The sequence below is a fragment of the Melopsittacus undulatus genome, chromosome 7 (genome assembly GCF_012275295.1).
Source record: "Melopsittacus undulatus isolate bMelUnd1 chromosome 7, bMelUnd1.mat.Z, whole genome shotgun sequence".
In the NCBI taxonomy this organism is placed as follows: domain Eukaryota; kingdom Metazoa; phylum Chordata; class Aves; order Psittaciformes; family Psittaculidae; genus Melopsittacus; species Melopsittacus undulatus.
Genome location: NC_047533.1, coordinates 8,386,528 through 8,411,221, shown reverse-complemented (window position 1 = coordinate 8,411,221; position 24,694 = coordinate 8,386,528). Strand labels below are relative to the sequence as shown.

General features: G+C 44.7%; 1 protein-coding gene across 6 annotated transcripts in view; it reads right to left on the bottom strand.

Annotated features, from left to right (window-relative positions):
- The window catches only part of FGFR3 (fibroblast growth factor receptor 3), a 56,348-nt gene that overhangs the window by 18,149 nt on the left and 13,505 nt on the right, over positions 1-24,694 (bottom strand). For all 6 annotated transcript variants that reach the window (XM_034064923.1, XM_034064924.1, XM_034064925.1 and 3 more), the window contains exons 2-6: positions 16,801-17,064; positions 11,867-11,920; positions 5,841-6,010; positions 1,015-1,138; positions 411-601 (exon numbers count right to left, since the gene is read on the bottom strand). In XM_034064923.1, the coding sequence (XP_033920814.1) occupies positions 411-601; positions 1,015-1,138; positions 5,841-6,010; positions 11,867-11,920; positions 16,801-17,064 (803 nt within the window). The remainder of the gene's footprint in view (positions 1-410; positions 602-1,014; positions 1,139-5,840; positions 6,011-11,866; positions 11,921-16,800; positions 17,065-24,694) is intronic.

Sequence of the window (24,694 nt, the reverse complement as noted above, 5' to 3'; positions counted from 1 at the left end):
TCTTGGCTCACAGGTGCTGGTACTTCAGCATTATTTAGTATGTGCACGCTGCAGTGTGTTTACATGAAAACGAAAGAATGTGTTTTAGTTGGGAGCCTTTTATTTTAGTAAGTGCTGAAAATACCTCTATTGAAGCTGTAAAAAAAGAAAAGGTTATTTTTACAATTTCAGGTCAAACGCAATCTGACAGCTCTTTCATTATGCTGCATTTCTCCCAGTTGTCTCAGCTGTTACAACTACTTTGCTTATCTCTGCCACTACAGTAGTTGTGTTATCTCTGGCAAATAGAAGAGTATGGAACATTGACTTCAGGACACTTTTGCTGTACCCCCTCCAAAAAGCAGAGTATTCCACTGTGTGGGCTTAAAGAAGGACTGCCCTGAGGCTGAGAAGAGTGAGTGTGTACCAACCTTCAGCACCGTGACATAGGGCGTCCCATCGGGGCCATATTTGCTGCCATTGACTTCCACATGCTTCAGCCATTGGATGTGAGGCTGGGCATCACTGTAAACCTTGCAGTGAAACTCCACATTGCTCCCTACCACCACGGTCTGGTTGGCAGGGAGCCCTGCTTGCAGGATTGGTCGGTGGGGCGACCTCTCTGAAACAGAAAATAGAGGGAAATCCTAATTAATTCACTTGTCCTTTTTCCAGCATGAATCCTCTGAACCCTTCATCTCCTGCCTTTTCAGCAGAGAGGGTGAAGATTGGGACTGACCCCCAAAGGTGTTCTGGTCACCACTTTATTTAGTGCTTCTCAAGCCCAACAGGGAAGAACCATCCAGGAATGGAGGAGGCATCTCAGCCCTGCCATTCCTTCTCTGGCTCCTTTGTAGACCGGATAAGTAATTTATTGATCACATATCTGAGGCTGAATTGTTGGCCCAAAGGAAGTTTGTTGTTGGTTTTAGAAGACACATGATCCAGTATTTTGGGAAAGAAACCAAGCTCCTGTTTCCCATATCTAGTCACACACCACAGATCAGCTGTTGAAGGAAAACAGTGAAATCTCACCTAATACATCAAGCTGGTACGTGTGCCTAATGTTGCCGTATTTGTTCTCCACAACACAGGTGTAATTTCCTCGATCTGATGGCACAACACTCTCCATCACCAAGCTCCACTGCTGGTGTCGCAACTAGAAGAAGAAATTAAACCATCAAGCTTGCGGTCAAGTACCATCACCACCAGACTATTCAAATCAGTGAACAATCAGTGAGCTTCTATATACTTGGCCAGCATGAATGGACCCCAGAATAGGCCTGAACATCACAAGGACCCATCTCAAGGGTCATTAAAGGCTTAATGTGAAAAGGAATTAAGACCAAGGCAGGAACAGGGCAACACAGCAAAACACACTGAGATTGCAAGGTGACTTGTTGATGCTTCCACAATAACAATAATGAAACCAGCTGAATGTGGCACCTCTCATTAGAACACAGAAAGCATCAGCTAACTCTGATCTGCTGGTCCCCTCTGCCAGACCACTCTGATCCAGAGACTTTGTCAGCTCAAAATATTGTACTCTCATCTGCAGATGATTACCAACTGCTACATATAACCCATAAGATGACTACAAACAAAAATCATACTGCTGCATCTATAATGTGTTTTAAAGATGCATGCTATGGAAGCAACAGGTCATGGCAGTTGTCTGAGCAGAACTGAATGTCTACAACTAACTTAGTCCTCTAAAATCCCTGTAAAGAACAGGAGAAAACAGGCCCAGCCTGAAGTCTGGTCCCTAGGATGCTTGGTCAGCCCTTCTATTTTGGCACCAAGTTTTATACTGCTTGGTTTTCTGGATGTGGCTCAGGTCCAGAGCTGTTAGCTGCTCAGTAGCAGAAAGGAAAGCACAACCCATGTCTCCACTCTGACCGAGTGCCCTGTGATCCCAGCTAGAACATTTGTTTCTAATGAGTATAAAGGATATAACGGATATGGAAAGCAAATCTTGAATTAATACAGAAAGCAACCAACAGTAACAAAGATGATTTTAGGATGCATAGCATACAAAAGTTCTTCAAATCTCTGGATATTAATTTAATGCCTTTGGCTGCCCAGAGCAGAACACCTAACTTCACTGAGCATTTTGAAGGTGACTCCAAGGACACAGAAGCAGGAGATTACAATACAGAATGTCAAGGGCTGATGGAAAAAACAAGGGTGTAATTGCTCCTGGAGTTTTCTTGCTGCAGCAGGTGAACTCTAATATGAAGTCATTTAACCTCTTTAGCTACACATAAATTGCATCCACATGCTTCCCTTTAAAGGGCCAAGTCACAATTAAAGCCAGGGCTTTACAAAGAGAATGTTTAAAAGTCACAGAACTAGTGTAAGGCGTCCCTGCCCATGGCAGGGGGGTTGGAACTAGGTGATCTTAAGGTCCTTTCAAACCCAAACCATTCTGTGATTCTAGGAGTAGACAGCTTAGTTGCAAGATAGGCGAGCACAAGTCATTTTAACAAAGCTTTTATAAATCTCTGCTTCCCTGAGAACAGAACTGCTGAGCACCCCACTTTTCAGAGACCGCTGAATACAGCATTTAATTTCAGGTTATATGAAATAGGAGCCTGTGTCAAAGTCTGTACAGAAATCCTGGTTATTGTCTGGTCAGGTCTGACTGCACCCTTTGCCCACACAGAACAGCACAGATGGAGCTCAATGCAGAACCAACATTCCACTTCTTGTAATGCAACGTGCCACTTGGTGCCTTACACAGCATGGCAATTACAGGGTGAAAGGAGCTCTGAGAACAGAAAACCTGGACCCTCAGTTCACAGCTGAACATACCAGACTGTCAAGGAAGTTTCAATGCAAATTTGTGGCTGCTCCGTGGCTTATTTCCATACTGGCTTGTCTCGTAGTTGTGCCTAAAAGACTTTTTCTAACCCACTTTTCAGCATTGCAAAGCACTTGCGTCTGGAACCCCTAGGAGCTACTCCAAAGAACTGGGGCTCCAGGTACATGGATGACTCCCTAGGCTGATCTGTATTATAAAATCAGGTCCAAGTTAGGTGTTTTTCTTAGGATGCACTTTCAAAGATGCTTTTATAACACTTTCAAAGCCCTTCTCATTACCAGGTTTGTGATGGGGACTTTGGACTTAGAACAGAGAGGAGAACCTGGGGGGCACAGACCTATGGGGCAGAGCCTGTTTGGAAACTCTTATAGAAGCAAGAAGATTATTTTATTTGTTGGTTTGTTCTGGGTTTTTTATTTTTTAAGTTTGAGACTGGCATCTAGAGTTAAAGGATAATAAAATGGGGTATTCACAAGTTAGGGCAGTCATGACACTCGACCAGACGTTAAAAACATGAAGTGACTTTGTGCGGGCATTAATCAATCGGGTGAGATACTGGAAATCCCTCTGGTTTATTTGGTGCTGTCATTCTTGGCTCCTGTGAAACTAACACAGACACACTTGGAACCTCAGCCTGTGTTTGCCAGACTGGTATGCAAGTCAGTGCAATGGTCTGGGGAAGGGATAATCCTCTATCTCCCCTCCCCCTCAATCTTTCCTTCTAGGGTCATTTAACACACACAGGCTTACGATATTAGAGATTCCAACAAGGATTTAACCATTAATGCTCTTTGGGAAATTTCATATGATAAGTCATATGAATTTCTTGTCTTTATCAGTTAAGGATGAACTGTAACAGAACTAGGTTAGCCTGCACTTTATGCTTTCAACACTCGCCCTTCTCTCTTGCTGGCTTTACACCGGGCAGTCACACAGATCTAAACCCAGTTTGTAAGAGGCAGAAGTGAAGAGTGGTCAGCTTTCATGTGGTGACTACAGACCTTTCACAATCAACACTGAAACTCTTCCACACACTGAAAACAAATGAGAACAATCTCAGTTCAAAGATTTCTGGGTTAGGACCAGATCTCAAGATGAAGTAAGCCAACCAAACTCTGCCAAATATGGATCTTGCCCATTCTTTTCAAACTGCCTGATCCTGTTATGAAGATAAGGTGTAACGGGGAATTTAAATCTTAAATGCATGAGATACTGAGCAGGCTTTCAATTTCTTTTTCTGGTTCAAATCTCAGCTGATATCTATCAGTATATTTATACTGGATGAGATTTACATTAGACTACTTACATCTAACCCCAGCTCAAGAGTAAAAGCAAGCAAATAAGGGAAGGAAATTTACAGAGAGAAAGATGTCTTTATATTAAGAAAAGGACAAAGAACTACACCTAGACAGATAGAGAGCTTAAACCAATCTTGCTGTAATTGGCCTGACATTGCCTTCAATAGCTCTTTTAAGCATTGGCTTGTTGCTGAAGGTGCCCCTAGAGAAACAAAGTACAGCGATGCCAAAGACTCACTACTGTGTTGCAGAGGATGAAATGTGTCAATTTAAACGCAACGGTAGATTAAAACCACTGGGAAGTGGGATGGGGAATTACTTTCAGCTTTAGATTTGATTCTGCAAGCATAATTTAGTGCAGCTGACGTTACGTAGTTTTGTCAAAAGCCATTTGGTTGGTGCACACAAGCCTGAAAACACTTCATGATGATCCTTACCGCCTGCAATTAGTAAAAGATGCCTGTGCTTTGTGAATGCTATCTGCTGAAAGGCTGTTTACCCACAGGAGTTGCTTCCCCACTTCTTTTCCCCCCTTAGCTTTCCAGAAGATCCAAACCTGAGCGTGTCCTCAGCCTCATTCAGGCTGGAGCAGGGAAAGGACTGAGGAGGGAGCTTCAAAGGCTTCACTGAAGCAATCACAAAAGGCTCTTTCAGGAACAGGACTGAGCTAACAGGAAAGAAACAGCCCAAAACTGTGGGGAAGGAAGACTTTCTGAATCCTGTTCTGGTTTCTGGAGCCCAGCACACTTTGCATGCCTAGCTGCCTTTCAAAATGCTCAGATGTGGTAGGCATCAGCACACAGCTATTCAGAGTACTGATGAAGGTGCCTTGCTAAAAATCACCTTCTTTCCTTTACTAGTATAGTAGCCCAGGGATATGCCAGGGCTGACCGAGTGCAGGCAAAAATCACTGCTCAGGAGTCCTTCTTTCTGTACTGATTTTTGTTATAATCAGCTGCTGCCAGTATTATTCTTCCCAAATAAAGCCATAAAGGAGCCTGACTGTGACCTCAAGGGACAAAGTAATAACAACAGTAACAAAATCAAAGAACTGATTTTCCTGTTAAAATCCTGCCACAAATCATCATATCCAGTAGCACAGAAACTTCTGGCTAATCAAATCATGAGTGCTGTGGGGTTTTGTATCCCTTAGCTCTATCTATAAACATGAGCCAGAGCATTTTCCAGAACACCTCCTGGTAGAAAGCAAGGAGGGAGAAAACAAGCAGCCAAGGAGCAGATGCTATTACTCTGGCTACAAGGGATTCCAACACTTGACCAAGGGTCAGTGATTTATACCACAAGAATGTTAATGACCACCAGCACGATGGCCCAGCTCTTTGGTGAGGTCCTCCTACACCTTCAAAGGATGCCGTGTCAGTTTTCGTCGAAAGCCTGGAAAGCCGGGAGCAGCTATGTCTCAATGCACTGGGCTGACGTCCAGCAGTTAGGACAGAAGTTTGTGCTCCTGCTTTCTCATCATTGCTCACAACGCAACCGTAAACCCAGCCTCTATTACCTGTTCACTGAACAATCACTGTAGACAAACCCAGAGGGAATTAGCCTTCAATCCCAAGGGACAGCAGCCCTTTTTAACACTTCGGTGTTGAGCAATTGCTAAGGCTGCAAGAAACACCCCCACTCCATCCCCACACGTGTTCTCAACGTTAATTCCTGTGAAATACAATTTTCTGCTGGTAGGAAATGGCTGATGAAAGAGACCCAAGCCAAGGCCTTACCTTGATGCCCCCAATCCTATGCTCTCCTTTGAATTCCTTGCCATTTTTCAGCCAGTAGATGGAAGGGGTTGGGTTTCCACCTGCCGGGCATCGGAACCGAACAGTGTTGGCAGCGGGAACTGCCAGCAGCTTCTTCTCCATCTTGTCTGGCCGGGTCCAGAAGGGGACACCTGAGGAAGCAAAAACCAAGTTGAACAGGCCTGTTTCTGCCACAGAGGATATCAGCTGGTGAGCAGATGCATTTCAGGAGGCTTTGGCATGTGCGGAGTGACAGTTAAATTGCTACCTGCTGCAGTTAAGATAAATGACACAGAAATGCTTTCCAGCTAAATGACTCTCATAGACGTAAACGGGGTGTTTGCATTTTAGGTTTGTGATGAAAGGTTCATGACCAGGTTTTTGTCTTGGTAATGCCAGTGTAAATCTAGAGTAGCTGCTTTTAAATCAACAGGTAGAATTATCCCAGATCAGGGCGAGAGTTTAGCCTCAGTGTTTAAAAAGATACAGATGTACCTTCAGGGACAATGGTAGCCAAGAAGCACGAACAGCAGAAAGATGTTAGAAATGCAAAAACACACTGATGGGCCAGCAAGGGAGCAGGGAAAAAGCATTAGCTGAGTGCACTGGAAAACTGCTTCTCAGTGAGCACAAACGTAGCCTCCTTAAGGGAAGGAAAGAAGAAAACCAGCCAGTGCCAAACTGGTTTATCATGTTTATGTTCTATAAGTACAAGTGATTTTAGTTTTAAAGATTCATGTTACCCTTGAACAGGGATAAGTTGTTCTAAAACACCAGTGTTAGCATGAGATACTTTTTATAATCTGCCTCAAGAACAGTGATGTTTCTTGGCTACGTTACAAACATTACATATTCACTCCAAATTAAGGCAGCAGCAAACTCATTATGCTGGGAAGAAAGTTTTTTTAATAGCCTCCCAAGCTTTCATTTCTGCTTAAGGAAACACTGCAGAGCTGCATGTGGGGTGCTTCCCCTCTCATATGGAAGGTCACATCCAGCCCCCCCCAGCTCTGTGCTCTGCGCCAAGGCCAAAGGGAAATGGGGGCAAACAGCATTTGGGCTGCAAAACAGCAAAGGGTAAGCCAATGATCTTAACTGGCTGTCTCCTCCGTGTGGGAAGGAAGCACCCAGAGACACAAGAGTACCCAAACCAGTCAGAGACACCTGTGTGCTTCTGGCCAAGACAAACTGAAGGTGCTGGTCCTTCAGTACCTGCTATGGGAAACATGATGGCCACCAAAGCTGTTGGGAAAGCATTGGTGCTGGCTTCTCCTGCAGTGGTGATGATGCTCAGGAGATGCCCAACACCCAGCATCACAGCCCCACGTCAGTGCTACTTTGAAGCCTCTGCATCCCACTCCCCCTTGATGACAGGGGTGTACAAAGTTTCCCTTCTTGCTGCATCCCTCTGAGGTGCACCTGAGCTGTTCTCTTTCTCCAGCACTCCCTGATTAACTTAGTCCCAATGTGCTTGGCTCCGCAAGATTCATCCCTTTGCCCTTCCAGGTAAGTCAGTGACGACCTCACCTTGGTCTAAGGACCCCACCTTGGTCTAAGTACCTCATGTCCCCCACTCAGTCTCCTGCTGTATTTTAGCTCCAAGGATTTTGCAGGCAAGGTCACATAGCTCAGCAAAAGAAATCCACACACCCACTGATTTTTAGCACCTCCACATGGCCCTGTCTTCCCATGGCTCCTTGTAAAGCCTGCCTATCCATGAGAAATGTCAAGAGCTACATTCTGGAGGCCCTCCATCCGCTGGAGATGGCCCTGCTGGGAACACTGTTCTCATGTCTCATCCCTTTCACACCACTTCTTGCCAGGGTGGCACTGAAACAGTATGGCTGGCACAAACAAATCAGAAAGAGGAATCCCTCCAATTCCCATGCTCCTGCAAAATCCCTCTACAAACTGTGCTGTGAACACACAGCACACCTGGGAGGGCCCTCAAAGGCTACACGGTAATGTGGGTTAAATAAAGCTGGACAACATGTTGCCATTTGCCTTCCAACATCTGAGCTTAAAATGTCAGTAGAACTGCACAAGAATGGGGAACATTCAAAAACGCTAGAAGAGTGGGTGCAAGCCATAAAGAAAGAGCAGGTCTTGATGGTAAAGGAAGATGCTGCTGTCACCCACGTTGGGAAAAGGAGCAAGAAACCAAGAAAAAGGAAAGAAACCAAGCAAAGGTTGGGTGAAAGCCCAGGCTGCAGCAGGGGGTGAAGCTGGAGGAGGTGGGTGGTGTTGGGAAGCCTGAAGAGGAGGGAGTTGCAGAAACCATGTTGGGAGACATCTGGTCCTAGGTTTCTGAAGCATGGACTATTCTAGCCCAATGCTTCCTTTTGGCAATGCACCCTGATTTCCCGGAGACTTTACAGGAGGTTAATGGGGCTAAACAGGATAGAGTTCAGGGAAAGGCCAGGCACGGATGGAAAAGTCCCTCTTCTCTGCTGCTAAGGGCAGCCAAATAACCTGCTGTTTGTTGTTTGATTAACATATCTGCCTATAATAAATCCCATTTTATGGTGTCAGTGACACTCACCCGGGCATGGGGATGTAACTAGATCACACAGCCATCCCACCAGGACTGTGCTCCTCCTTATGCTATACTTTTGGGGAGTCTTCCCCTTTCCACACTGGCTGCATGTGCTGCAGGGTGAGGTTTCACTACGTTTTCTCACTCAAAAGATGAGCTTGAATCTCACAGGAGTCCCATCAACCCACTGGCTGCAAATGTTGTCACTGAAGCCAAGAGGGATTTTGCCATCAGGCATCAGAGAGGAGCAGGAAAGTTTCCAGCTGGGGATATTCTCCATATGGAGCAAAGGCAGGATCCACTCCTCCCTCCTGCAATCAGACACTGCTTCTTCCCCAGGTGCCTTCCCTTCGTTTGGGTTCTCTTCCATGCAACTCAGGGCTTGCCAGAGCTGGGCACCCCTGGATAGATGTGCCAAGTTTCAAACAATCAGAACATCACTCTCAAGTTGAACTGGAACTGGAAGAAAGTGTCTGTGCATTGAAAACAGTGCTTTTGTTCTCACTTGCAGGAGCAGTGAACAAAACATCACTGCTTTTGGTTTGCTGTGCCCCCAGAGTCCTTTCATTACCACTTTTTAAGGGGGTGAAAATGTTGCTAACTCTTCTTTTCAAGCAATGCTTGCAAAGCTCCAGAGAGTTTCGGCAGCGAGAAAGGAGGAAGGATGAAAGACAGGAAAGATTTCTAGACCCGCTCTCTCTACATTAATTACAAGCAGTGATTTTGCATGTGCAGGTGTGAAAAGAAAAGGGACTTGAAAAACATTATCACCGGCTCTTTCCCATCATCAAACACCAAACCCGACACAATCCGTTTTGTTTGGTAAAGACACCGGCCACCCATCCGACTGGAATGACCAATTAAAATAAAATGAGAGGGATACTTGGAATAATTAATACAGCCGAGCACTCATTTAGCAATTAGGAGCTGCCACAAAATTCTGTGGCAGACAGAATCAACCCTAATTGTGTAATTTCTCCAGCTGACGCCTCCGAGTACACAGCCAGATTTAATTGGAGATTATAGGGGCTCTTTGAAGGTGCTGGGGCTACGCAGCAGGGGCTCCAAACAAACAGATACAGGCGGGTAGGGAGCACTGGGGCAGAAGAGCAGTGTGTGAAAAGGGTGTTTTGTTTTTGTGTCAGGGCCAGGAAATACAGCTGTAGAGAACAGAGGTGTTGGAAAGCCTCTTTCTGCAAAGGCGGAGCGCGGTTTGTGACAAGGCTGCAACAAACAGGCCAATGATTTGAAGCTGCTCAAGTTCCTCTTTCTTCTTTTCTATTGCCCACCCCTAAGCAATGCCCCTGTTTCTATGCAGCCCTTCAGAGAGGATGCTTGAAGGAGGGTGAGCAGAGCAGGGCACTCCATGTGGAGGGCCTATGTACTCTCCAAGAGGTTCTGCACCAAATATTGATTTCTTTTAAGACAGATTCCCTCTCATTCTCTTGCTTTGCTATTTCCAGCTCAAGTTAATCAACACTTTTGGGTCAAGTCCCCCAGATTAACGAGATTAGCTTTAAACTCATGATGCTATTGGAATCAGCTCTCCATCTCTATAGATGTGAGGATAAGAAACTCTCTTGAACAACACAATTAAAGCAGAAAAATTAACTTATCATCACAAGAGGCCAGGAGACAAAGCTTTTATTCAGTGACATGCCATATGGCAAAAGGCAGTGAGCCAGTCCTGGATGCATTAGACACCCTCCCCCCCCCCCCCCCCCAGAAATATGAACAACTATTGATTACATTTTTCTTTTGCATAAAAGCATGTTTATTGCCTTTACTCCTCTAACTACTGACCATGGCTATGTCTGATGGCCAAGCAGAAGCCCATACACCCCATTATTAGGGTATCTTTTTGCCACAAGAGATGGAGGACATAGATCTTTGGGCTGCCCATAGGAGCATGTGCTCAGGATGGTCCTACAGCCCCACTGCACTGTCCCACAGTGGTGGTGCCAGGGTTAATAACACAGCTCCCCAGACTCAAGAGAAGAAGTTTAAGTGGAGGTCTGACGTCAAACAAAGCAACATAAAGCACATCCATGTCATGACATGCCATGAGGCTTCACCATGCTGGCGTGTTAAACTGATGAACCATTTTTAAAGCAGAACAGAATCCAACATTTTATAACAAGACCTTTAAGCAAAGACAAGCCGTTACCTTCAGGTCTAAAAAAAGAGACAGCCTCGAAGTCAAGAAGACCCAGAATATAAGCTATAAATACATGTGGTGAAACGTGTGTTTTCCTTTTCAGTGGAGAAAACCATGTCTGTGCCGTAAACCAGCTGCTGGTTTTTGATATCTGTTGCTAAGAGATAGAGTTTGCTACAAACCACATAATAAAAAGTACAGAACAATTAATGGTGCTCATCAGAACCTGTTCTGCAGCAGGAACAAATCCCGCAGGATCAAACTTCACCCTTCCTATCCCTCTACCAGGCTTCAGCAGGCATCAGGAACACTGAGTGCCTCTGCAAAGGTGCCCGTCACCTTGCAGAATCCAGTCCTTAATTAGAAGCCATCAGAAAACCACTAACTGCTGCCGCCGATGGGTCGCCTGGCACCGTAACTCAACACTGCTGTCCACATACTAGACAACACAGCTATGTGCTATGAATTTATTACAGTAGGAGACCTGTTTTAAAGAGTCCTGCATGTCCAATGCTATGGGCAGCAGAAATTTTCCAGTCATGTTGAACTTCTGCCAATGTACATAGCTGATTGGGAGTTCAAATGCAAGACATTTATTTATTGAAAACACATACACACAGGCAGCTCACTTTGCAGGAATATAAAGAGCATAATAAAACACCACACTAACGCCTCTGAAGCATGTAATGATCCTGATTAATGCTATTGCGCTTAAAGAAACAAGCACTGGGTCTGAAAGAGATTCAGAGTAAAAGCACTGAGAGGCTCCGTCCTGGGGCTCCCTTTCCTAAGTGAGTGAAAGAAAAAGGCACTAAAGTCAAAGCGGTTGCTCCTGCCTACAGCATCAGGTAATCTGGCTCTTGGATAGTGTAAATGTTATGCTCTGACTCCAGCCAAGGTGCTGGTAAGGACCAGAATCAAACCAGCTAAAAATGAAGCAGGTGAAGGTTTGCAACGCTGTAAAACTGGTGTAAAGTCAGCGAACATAAAAAAAAGTAAGCAGGTTTGTCTGGATTTACATTCAAGGAGAATTCATAAACACCAGCTCATTGAATCAGATTAGCAGAGTGAGTGAAGTTTCAAAATGAATCACACTACTGCTGCTGTTGGATGTTATAGCAGCAGTACCACTCTGGTCACTAACTATTTCTAACTTTTTAGATAAGCATCATCATGGTACCATCCTACGGTCACTGATTTCAACACAGAGAAAGAGTGTCTGTCTGACCAGGTGAACAACTGGATGAGCTGCTCCACTTGGGAGCCACATTGCTTTGAAAGAAAAGGCCTCTGTATGCCAGAAAAACAAATTACCTGTATCTTCTGACTCGTCATCATCATCTTCATCATCACCCGATGAAGGGGAATCTAGGAAGAGAAGGAGAAAAGTGAAGCAGAAAGAGGATGGTATGCAGGGGCACCATGCTTGACAAGGCTGTTGGTGCCATGGTGGGCTCCATCAAGGGAGGATATTCCAGTGATGGGTCAGCCTTCTTTGCAGCTCCACCAGCCCATCCCTCCCATGCTGCTGGGAGGGTCAATTGGCCAGGAGCTTTCTGAACTAGAAGAGAGGTGTCATGAGTTTGTCAGTATTCTGCCACTAGAGACCAGGGTCCAATGCCAAACACTTCTCCCTGTGTCAAGTGCTCTTCTCATAAATACAAAAACAATTCCAAGAGGGGAAGTTTCTTTCTGCAGAACAAGCTCTCCCCCACCTTTTTTCTTCTCCTCGAGCATTCACTCTAAAGACATTTTATTCCACCAAGTCTCAAAATGACAGGTCAGCATTTCTAACTCACTTTCCCTGCATTTTTCTTTTACCTCAATACACCCCTGCCACATCTCCCTTTATTAACTCCTTGCTCAACCATTCAGACTAAAGCTTTTAAAACCTCCCCTTGCAATCCAACCTCTCTCAATCAACGTTTTGATGGCTGCTCCATAAACAGTTCCCTCCAGTTATATTCCTCCCACAAAGGCACCTCAAGGCAGTAACTGATTACAGGTTAACATCTGCACCTCTCCAAAACATCCTGATCTGTTTCTCTTTATGTGATCTAATATCTCACCTTCTCCAAGCTGTCCACAATGAACTCTCAGTTCCTCTTTCCTCTCAAACAAATGACTACTGTAAATATAAATCCCATTATCAAATAGCAGCTTAGTGTTTGATTTAGTTTACACGATTTAGTACAATTCAGTGTCTGGAAGATTTAGCACCACTGACTTCATATAATCTCCAGGAATGTCTTTTTTAAATAAAGGCAAAATGCTAGCAATCCGGCAGCCTTTATATGCTGAGACAGTGGTGAAAGAACTTGGCCTTAAACACCAGAAAACAGGAAACTCTGAGTCTTCAACATGTGGTCAAAAATGCACTACTTCAGACCATGCCAGGCAGAACCTCCTTCATTTCAAGTTGCACTTGAGTTTTCTGCTGTTTCTCTTGCCCAGCTCAGTGGAGGTAAAAGAGGAGAGGAAGGGGGAAGACAGAGAGAAAAAACAAAAGTTAAGGGAAAGGTAACAACAAATGCTATTTCTCTGCACAATCTGAAAGGACTTTCCAGCCATATTCACCATCTACAGGTGGAAGTAGCACAGGAACCATCTCCATAGGCTGCAGCAGTACATTGGGCTTTGCACCTTCTCCTTGGCAAAGTCTCAAGGAAGACTTGCAGCACATATCTAACTGCAACCCCTCAGCTGAGGTCCTGCTGGCAGCAGAAGGAGGGAAATGCCACGGGGCTTGCTGAAAGTGAAGTGGATGTTTAGGAGTTTTGGCTGAACCAGCAGGTTTGCTCAAGTTCTGGCGAAGGCAGAAACCCAGCCAAATCCCCACCAGCATCGACAGAGAAACCAGCACATTCTCAGCCCTGCACTCTCAGATTTGGTTATCCATATATTAACAGGGGATTATCATTTACTTCTACTTTTCAATGAACCTATCACGACCAGAGGAGCTGAATCAATTTTTAAACCAATTCAAATACATTTCCACAAAGCTGAGGGAAGAGACTTTGACCCTGTCCACGCTTCAGGTGAGAGGTGAAGCTTAGGATTTAAGATCAAATATCTCATGCTTAGAGCTATTGTCCTGTTCAGGTTACTAAAACATCACATTTTTCAGAAGGTGACTAATTTCTAAGCTATTCATCAATCATTTACTATAATAGTAAAACTGTTGTCAGACATTGACAAGTATTGGCATCAACAAGTGCTTCTAGATGTTATTCTCAAAAGACCTTTAATTATGAATGGAAAAAGGCAGCTGTTTTGAATAGCTCAGTCTTGAGTATTTTGAAAGTTTCTTCTGCTGGTATCAGCCTGCGGGTCATGCTCGTCACAGGCAAGCTGCTCAGCCACTAAATCCAAAGGCTGCTGTGTACATGAAATGGTTGCAGAAACGGAGCTTCTGCCAACAGGGCTGGAGATCAGTTTGTGCATGCAGCCTGTTTCTGATCCTCTTCAAGTGCTCAGGTTTAAAGAGGACAGTACGTTTCTTTCTGTAAGCTAGCAAAACACGCAAGCTCATGTCTGTCAAGGGAAGCATTTTAAAGAGATCAAGCCCTGCTATTAATCAACCTGGCTTTCAACTCTAATATGTGAGCTTCAGCATCTTGTTGCTCTGCCTTCAGCATCAAGCATATCACTGTACACACTGAGAGTTGCTCTGGAAGAGCCAATTTGTTGCAGACTCAAAACTCAAGAGCTCCACATAGGAAAATCTTGATCCCCTCCTAGAATTGCAGAATCATAGAATAGTTAGGATTGGAAAGGACCTTAAGATCATTCGGTTCCAACCCCCCTGCCATGGACAGGGACACCTCACACTAAACCATCTCACCCAAGGCTCTGTCCAAATTGGTCTTGAACACCAGCAGGGATGGAGCATTCACAGCTTCCTTGGGCAACCCAATCCAGTGCCTCACCACCCTTAAAGAACTTCCTTATATCCAGTCTAAACTTCCCCTGTTTATGTTTTAACCCATTTCCCCTTGTCCTATTACTACAGTCCCTAATGAATAGTCCCTCACCAGCATCCCTGTAGGCCCCCTTCAGATACTGGAAGGCTGCTATGAGGTCTCCATGCAACTTTCTCTTCTCCAGGCTGAACAGCCTCAACTTTCTCAGCCTGTCTTCATACAGGAGGTGCTCCAGTCCCCTGATCATCCTCATGGCCTCCTCTGGACTTATTCCAACAGATCCATGTCCTTTTTACGTTGAGACCAGAACTGCACACAATACTGCAAGTGAGGTCTCACAAGAGCAGAGTAGAGGGGCAGGATCACCTGGAAGAATCTGGAAGCACATCTCAAAATGGGACTTACATGTGCACCAGCTGATTTTGAATACACCCAGCCTAGTTTTGTTCACAGAAGAATGCACATCAGAGCAATTCAGATTGTTAGTACAGATTTAAACCAGGTAATGCAGAGAACAACTCCAGCCCCAAACATCAGATACTCACATGAACACCCAGCCAGATACCTGAGCTAATCGCTGGCGTTACCTTTAAGAATTGGGAACACAAACCACAAACCTCTGATAACAATCTCATCTCCTCAGTGCAATCAATACTAATTATGAAGAAATATCTGCACATACGAGAGGCGCCACTATTGCCACATGAAGCAGGGCTTCAAAGTTTAAAACAAGTGCTGCTGACAGCTAAAACGGAGACTCCCACATTACCAGCACTTTGGTGGTAATGACAGTGGGCTAATAGAATCAAAGACTCATAATGCTGTCAGAAAGCAGGTTCAGGTTACTCGCTTGTTCTTAAGCTGTTATTAGCTATTATTAGCAAAGAGGAAAAACACAGGGGCTTAAACTTTTTAAAAGCAGAGGATTATCAGCCCTTCCACTATTAAAAACAATTTCTCACTTTACAAACTTTGGGGCTGGCAGCTGTTTCATTTGAGTGTGTAACCAGCTGCCCTCTTCTGCCTCCCTGCTGCCCCTTGAACTCAAAAGCATTTAAATGTCACTTAAAAAAATAAGAGAGAGTAACGTTTCTAACAACCTGCAGTTCCTTGGATAGTTCCAATAATCATACCTAGTTAAAGGAAGCCTTTCAAGGGCCAAATACTCCTTTAACCATTTAATTGATATGACCTTGAAGCATTCACAGCAATCTCCAGTAACATTCAATGAAAAGCAGATGTTGGTGGAGTCTCACTGAAACGAGCTTTTATTCTCATGATGGTTTGATTCTCACACACAAAATCCTATTTCTGGCACGAGAAAGCCCTTTATGGAGTGGTTGTGATTACAATCACAAACATCTCTGTGTTTGGTTTTCAGAGCTACTCACTTTCTGAGGGAACTCAGCTTTCAAAGGCAAGGACCTACTGTCCTGGGATGCTTGAAGAAGCTCCAACAGTTCAAGGGCAAAAGAGAGTTTTCAAAACCTTAGATCTAAGGGGTTAGTTCTTCTGAAAATTCAGGCTTTTAATCTGTGTGATCAGGAGGCTTTCTATCTGCTCAAAGTGATGAGAACCCATTTACCAATGCAGCGGCCTGAAATCACAAGAGACTATCTTAGTGCTAGCCATTAGCTATCTGAGAACAACAGATTTTTCTGGCACATTCTGTTCAGTGATCCAGACTTGGACAGCTTGTAGCTGTTCTCTCTGAAGTGCGGAAAACACGGCCCAGCAAATGACAGCATGTGCTTTCCTAACACAGCACTTGCTCTCAATATCAGAACTCCAACAAATACCTTTGATGAACCACATACTTGGGACATATATGGCTTACAGATAAACTACTTCAGAAACAAACTAGTAATTTGTGATAACTGGAATGGAGGGAAGAGATTTATCAGCTATGGTAGAGAAACAGTTTTCAGGAACCTCCAGCTTTTACATGCAATTTTGCCACAGATTGTCACACAAAGTGGGAAAAGTCACTTAACCTCCCTGAGCCACAGTTCACTCACTCACAAAAGACTTCAAAGGCACATGTAGCATTGCATCTATTTGAGTGTTAAGGGGGATTTGTGGTTTAATCTGACTAGCACCGTTTCTAAGTCTCTCTCGGTATTAACATCAAGCTTTAACATTTGGTATGGACACGCAAGCGTTCTTCCATTGGTTTGTTTTGCCAGTCTAATCTGTGCCAGGAGTTACCAGGGAGGTAGAGACCTACCAAGTACGGACAAACACCACAAAGCACCAGCTGTGTTGAACATGTGGAGGCACAAAAATAAGGATAAGTCACCAAGAGAGCTGTATTTCTGCACATACCTGTGACTCTGACTGTAAAGTTTCCCAGGACCTCGTTGGAATGCCTTGGCTTGCAGCTGTACAGCCCCGAGTCATCATATGACACATTGATTATCTTCAACAGTTTTTGTCCAATATGAGTTCTGTTGGTAGGTGCAATCCCGATACCATCTTTAAACCAGAAAACAGACACAGAAGAGCCTTGGGTGTTACAGGAAAGTTCAATGGTATCTCCACTTCCAAACACCAACTCTTCTAGAAAGGCGGTCTCACTCCTCAAGTATTCTGCAAAGGGAGAAAGAAATGGGAATGAGTAAATAAGAGCAGATGCCAGAAAACAGAAAAGCTGTTATAAAAAGAAATGTATCATTGTGTTTGTCCTACTGATGCTGCCATGTGCCCAGAGCTCTTCCAAAGACAGCTGTGCACACCATAATCAAGTAGCTTATCTACAAGGACGGCTTCAACCCTGTAGTAACCAAAACACAGCCATCACCCCATCGGGTGCATCACAACAAACAGAGCAGACCTCTATGCAGGGTCATTGCAACACCTGATGTTGGGCGGGGGGGTGATCTGGTAGATATTGTGTGCTGCAAAGTTCACAGTTTAGTCTCTGGATCTCTTTGTTCCTATTGAGTCTGTCCACAACCGCTGCAAGACCCACAACGGAGAGGATACAAGGAGGAGAAATAGGGATAAACCCATTTCTCAAGTGGCTCTGGGTGGTCTAAAGGCAAACTCTATGGGATGAAGGAAACAAGGAAGGCTGGACAGAAGATGCAGGCTGGAATGGCTAAAATAAATGAACCCACCACTAGCCCCCTGCTGTACCTCTGTATGACAAAGAAGTGCAAACCCAAAGACTGAGCCTGAAAGGTTAAATCCCCATTTCTTCAATCTATCTACCAGCTGCATCAGTTTGTTCCCGATGTTCCAGAGTGATGACAGTGAACCATGCCACATGGTAAAGAATCTGTTTTACCATAGGATAATGACACAAGGAAAGGTTCAGGCTCAAAAGACTCCTCATGGAGGAATGTGGGGCATGCTGAAAGTCTGGTTTTTGTGTCTGATGGTCCTCAGGCTCATTTTAGTGACATGTAAAATCATTCTTGACATTGAATGGTTTATTTACCCTTTCTACCAGTCTAATAAGGAAGAATTAGCTCTCTACAGCTATCCTCAACCCAGCTAGATCAATCCCCACCTTGTATTTGCTAACCAACATTTTCACTTGGCATCACCAACTCTGAGGCTCTATGCTCCACTAGGCAGAAGAGTCTTGGTTTTGTAAAATATTTATCATGTGGAATCCTATTCCACAATGAAGGCACTTTGATGCTATGATTACATGATTAGCAAGTAAAAAGTAATTCAAAACAGGTAAGTCTGAACCTAATCCTACAATCCAGGTGGCCTGAGTTGATCTCTGATAGTAATGCAATATAGATAGAGATCCTAATTTTGCAGCTTAAGCATATTCATAACTACAATTTGACTGTGAAACCAATGTAATTACAGCAGTTCTGAATACCTGAGGACACGGCATTGGCTTCAAGCTGCTCTTCTGCCATTAACTGGAAGAGCTGGAGCATTTTTAAGAGAAAAATGCATTGCTTTTCTTGTCGAGCAGGTTTTCATTCTTGTGGAAATGTAAAAGTTATAAATATCAAAACGTTTCAGTCAATAGCCTTGCAGGGTAGAAATGAAGAATCCCAGGGGCCCCAAAATGTGGTATTTCATGGGAGGTATAGTCTCACAGGAGGCAAAGCCCACACTCATTGGGGTTTCAAAGAACTTTTGCTCTGATACCCTGGCAGCATTTCCAACTGAAATACTTTAGGTTTTGGCCAGAGTGTTGTGGTATTCCTAACAGTCAAAGGTTGAGGGTGTTAGGTTGTTTTTTCCTTGTAATGAACAGATTTTCCCTGAAAGCATACACTTTTAGTAAAAAGAAAAAGAAGACGGAGCCCCAGCATCTCCTTCTTATCAGACCAGCACTTGCTGAGACGCTGTTTGCCCATGGTCTCTTCCCAACCAGAATATATCCTTGGGGAAAATATGGTTGAGAAACATCGTGGTTTAACTGTTCTTTTCAGGATTTTTTCTTCCTTCTTCTAGACTATAAGGATTTCTTTCAATGGTACCAACTTTGGCTACCTATTAAAAAGCCCTGTATACACCTCTGCGCTAGCACGATGGGTACGGATCTTCCTTTGCTTGTTGACTCTGATGGAAGCTCTTGCTACTTTCATCTACTGGAAAACAAACCCCATGCAGCTGCACAACCCCTCCATACAACATACACAGTTCTGCCCAAGATGTTTGCCAAATGATCAAGACTTGTGTATTTTGGCTTTTGTAACACAAACCTACCAAACAGGAACAAGCCCAGACTAAGTACAAACCCAAGTGCACCGTTCAGCCATTTAAAAGGAAATCACTCTTTTTTGAAAGCCATATCGAACCTGGGTTAATGATAAAGGGACAAACTGATATTATAAAACATTAGGGAATGCTGAAATAAAGAGGAAATTCAATTTAGGCTCAGAGCAGAAGGACTGTGGTCTGAAGCTTTTACTGTGGAAAAGAGCATCGTCTCTTGTTTCTGACAACTTCATTTCAGCATCTCTGCTCTCAGTCCTTCCAGCAGATAGTGTGATACAAAGTTCAGCTCTCAAGATACTTAAATGCAAAGTTCAGTCATAGTGACTGGTAGTACCTAGAAAGACAGAGTGGTGAATTAGAAGCAGAATGTTACTAATGATTTTAAAGTCACTTCTTTAAACAGCTTTTCAAATTTAAGTTTATATGCTTATGACTTAAAAGATAAACAGGATCCAAATTGGAGACCTCCACAAAGCACTTAAATGCACACTGAGGTGCTTTGCTCAACTGTGACTTGGAGAAAGAAATTTTACTCTTATTACTCACATAGCTTTTAAATATGGTGATAAATCCAAAAGTGGACACAGTCTCATCTCTTTGTTGTCTGAGAAGAGCTGGAGTTTAAAGCAGGGAACCAGAACTCACATCTCCTACTGGGTGCCCAGAGCCTACCATCTCCTTCCTGCCTTCCAGCTGTGCATGGCTGGTGTTTCCAACAACTTCTCAACAAGAGGCACCAAGACATCAAGGAGACATGAAGTTGCCCTCTCTGAGGCCAAGCATCCAGCCATCAGACTGACTTGCAGAAGTCATGGGTGTTTTAGTTACTGTTGAACACTGATTACACAGCATCAAGGCCTTTTCTGCTCCTTTCCCCACCAGTGAGCAGGCTGGGGGTGTGCAAGATGTTGGGAGGGTCACAGCTGGGACAGATGAGCCCAGGTGACCAAAGGGATATCGGATATCCCATACAATATGGTGCCATGCTCAGCATGTAAAGCTGGGTCAAGAAGGGTGACTTTTGGAGTCACACTGTTTGCCTTCCCAAGTCACTGTTCTGCATGGTGGAGCCCTGCTGTCCTGGAGATGGCTGAACATGGGAAGTGATGAGTCAATTCCTTGTTCTGCTTTCCTTGTGTGCACAGCTTTTCCTTTACCTATTAAACTGCCTTTATCTCAACCCAAGAGTTTTCTCACTTTAATTCTTCCGCCTCTCTCCCCAGTCCCACTGCAGGGGGAGTGAGCAAGCAGCTGTGTGGGGCTGAGCTGCTGGCTGGGGTTAAACCACAGCACATCAGGATAAATTACCAGGAGTAAACTCACATAGGGATTACAGGAACTCACTCCATCACTTGACAGCAAGGCAGGGATTAACACATTTGCTGCTTTAGTGGGTTCTGAGACAGGAGCAGACAATCAAGGTTGTGGACTCCCAAGATATGACTAGAATTCGACCATTTATTAGTTCAATCAAAGTAGCAATGAGTTGAAAATCACCAAGAGGCGCTTCTGATGGTGATCAGCACTTGCAGTATTATCAACTGCTGCTCACAGCAAACATTCTACAGAGAGAAACATTTTAAGCTGTTCAGAAGAGCAAAAAGGCAGCAACTAGTCAGGAAGCGCCTTCTACAACGAGAAGCAGCTGGCCCAGCAATGCTAAAATGCTTTTGTATGTATTCACTTATACGGATAAGATACTTCATCTCTGTAGCTGCTTGGCTCATCCCAGTGATAATTCACTTTCTGTGTGGTTCACAGCTCCAAGTGCTTAAGTGTGTCAGTATTTCCATCAGATGTCTGCTCCTCTCAGACATCAATACTTCTTTCTGGCTGAGCCTGGAAATGTTTTACTTTGGTTGTAACGCAGCAGCTCTCAAAAACTGTGTGTGGGGGGGGATATGCAGTTATATACATTTTAGGCACAAAAGGACAAAGAGGTGGAGGGTAATGGGTATTCATGGGCTTCTTATGGCCCCCTCAAAACTCCAAGCCAACCTAGAGCCTGGTTGGTGCCCTCCTTGGTGTCAGAGACTATTTCCAGGTCCTGTGTCAAAAAGCATGGGGGCTGCTCCTGGACAGCAAAGGCCCATCCTGCCTATGAGAGGCTCTATGTGAGATGAGGGACCCCAGGGCCCCACATCATGTTGGAGGGTGACGAGTCCTGGATCCAGGACATTCCATCCAGTTATTCCCCTTCACCTGTGTTTTTCTTCCTGGAATAGCTTCCCACGATTTCGCTTTTCCAGACATCAAAGTACCTGGGAGCCTCCCGAGGGTCTGCTCAGGTGGGAGCATCACCATCATCCTCCTCCTTCAGCGAGCAGCGGTACATCCACCACACACCAAAAACATCCCACTACAAAGGGCTCAAGGCACACAGCAAGATATTCCTCACCCCACCCTGAACCCTGGCAATCCCAGAGAGGCTTTTCAGGATTGCTTCAGAGCCCAGTGCTGGAATGGAATCAGAGTCTCATTTCTAAGAGGATCATATTTTCCCCTTTTCAAGCTGGACAAGCTGCATTTGGCATGTTAACAAGCAGCAAGATAGCAGCACTCCATGTATTTCTCTCTTCAGGTTAATTCAAAACTGTTTCTTGTTCTATGCATTTTATTGCACCAAATCCACTGTGACAGGATATATTACAGGATCACAGGGAAACAACCATGCCAGAGCTTTCTCCTGTTGTGTCTGGAACCCCTTTCCAAAGAAGATCATAGCCACAGCCACTGAGTTGGTGGCTAATTGCTGGAGGGATGCAGAAACCTCCAGCATCAGTGAACAAGGCCATGATGGCAAACAGCACAGAGACTTAGACCAGCACTTTGTCCTCTATGCATGTGTAACCCTTGTTTAGTTTAAGTGTCCCACCTGTATGAATAGGAGCCTATAGTATTATTCACCTCCTACATCAGTGTTCTTCCCAACATCTGTGTGACTACTTATGGGATGGGACTGCTTCCCCAACTCGCTTCAGGATTTCTGCACCAGGAAGAGCAAACCCCATTGCCCAGAAGGCAAATAAAACACTTCTCTTGCCGAATGCTATTCATTGGGACATGCCTTACATTAAAAAGCAGGCAGGAGGGATGACAAGCGGCCCCAGTGCCACCTCCCTGCAAGCACCCTGCCATGACCCTGTTCCCTCCATCTCCCTAGAGGCAGACAGGCCCCGGGGGCATATTGGAAACCACCGAACCAGCCCCAGGCTCTGCACAGAGCAACAGCCCTGTGAGAGGTGGGCATGATAAGATCATGGGATTGCCTGTTTATCCAAGTACCTGCCTTCACAGGGCAGATAAGATCAAGGGAGTGCCCCCCACAGCAAAGCGAGCTCACCTACAGTCACCACATACCCTCACTGCACTGTGGGAGCTGGCGGGGTAGTTTTGATATGTGGATATTTGGTGGTGCTTTATGCAAAGCCTCCTCTCCTTTCTGCAGCATCCATCCTGGCTATGGCTCTGCCGCCTCAAAAGCACATCCCCAGCTTGGTACAGCAAAATGTAATACATAATACATACGTAATATTACATATACTATTTTATGTTTATGATATTGTCTATAATATTTTAGATATATAACTTATATGAAATAGCTATATGCTGTTGTCTCTCTTCCCACTCTTTTCTCCCCTACCAAGGTCAAGCCCCCTCTCAGAGTACGTTTCCCAGCATCAAGTTGAAGCCATCCTGGGACAAACGGGCTCTCTCTGGCAATCACAGCAGCAAGGGATGCTTTGCCAAAGCAGTATCATTTCCTGAAATGGTGTTCAGCTGGATTATCTCCCCTGAATCATAGAATCAGCTAGGTTGGAAAAGACCTTTAAGATCATCACATCCAACCATTACCCCAGGACTGCCAATTGCAGCACTAAACCCTGCTCAATGGGGCTCATACCACAGCAAGAATAGAAATATCTGGTTGCCTCTGTAAAACCCTCAACCACGATCAGGCAATGTGACTTCAGGAAACCACCCCAGAAAAGGGTTTGCCTCCATCACTTGAAGATGCCACTTTATCTTTCACTGGTTGCACATTTCCTTGGCAGAGGAGGGTTGGTTCTGGAAAAACTTAGAAGCAGCTTTCCTAATAATAATGCAAGGTAAACTGCTCATTACCACAGCAGTGGCCTATGTAATTGTTACCAGACAGCACTGCTCCCAAAGATGCAACAAGTGCGCTGCACTCTATTACCACCCAGCGGGGTTTTTACTTTAGGCCTGTACTAGGAGGAAAGCAAACTTCTTTCCTAGCAAATTAGCAGAACAATAACCAGGTTTAGTTCTATCATATGCAGCTTGCTCCATAAACAAGAGATTATGGAAAGGAGAGGGAAAAAAATCTCTAGTGTTTAGCTTGGCTATCCCCGACTGCGACTTTGGAGACTTTGGAAGAGCCTCGAGAATGGAAAAAGCAGATGTTGCAAATCTGCCTTATCTAGGGAGCAACTGTTGACTCTGTTGTGCAAATCCTAATTTACATCTGCATGAAAGGTTTCAGAGATTAAATGGCATTCAAGGAGGAATATTAGCTTTTCTCCCTCCCTCCAGCCCTCCTTTGAATGGATTTACTACTGGCAATTAGCTTTCTGTTCCACCGGCCAAGTAGAAAACAGGATTCATGAGGACTCTACAGTATCCTCCTTTTAATGGACTGTTTTCTCAGATCACCCAATTCAGATGCTGGGAGTTAGAAGAAGAAATAAATCGTCACAAAGCTAAAACAGTTACAGAAACACTTTGGCAAGGAGGATTTCCCTGTGGCACTTGGAAAGCCCTGAAGAGAGAAAGGAAACACAACAGGGAATGAATCAAAGGGGTCTCCTGGCTACACCCAACAAAAATGGGAATGTAAAACCCCAGAGACACAAAGCTTTGGTTGCTGCTGAGAGCCCAGAGCTTGTCCTGAGGACAGCCTTTGGATGGGGCTTTGCTGGCTTAAAGGAACAGGCAGTGATGGGGAGCTCTTAAAATCTGTCAAGACTGTGCAATCAAGTATTTTGTTTGGTTCCCCAATGAAAACACCAGTATCTATCTACCTATCTCACAGCTCTGCATTCCTTCAACAGAAACAGAAGAACTGATATGAAACATCCTCTACTTCATCAATGGGCCCCAAGAACAGGGAGCAGTGGAGGAGACGTCAGGCAGCACGAGGATGCTGAGGTCTCCACACTGTGCTGCTCCATGTGTCCTACAAGAGCTCCTGGTTCGTGCTGAATCACCTCAAGGATTCCCACTATGCAGATGGTTCCTGCTGTCCCGATGCTGAAGCCTTTGTGCTCTACTCCAGAGGGGCCATCAATGAGCTGTTATGTCCTCACCAGCCCAGGCTTGCAGTGGGGATGACACCAGTCCCAGCCTGGGACACAGGTGAGTGCATCCTTGTAGCCACATCACCCAAGCACAGTGGCCAAACATGGTCAACCCAGATTGCTCCCTACTCAAGGCAGAGTGAGGAACACCCATTGGGCTGAACCTGGGTGGAGCACTAGACACTGTGCAGATTGGTTACGAT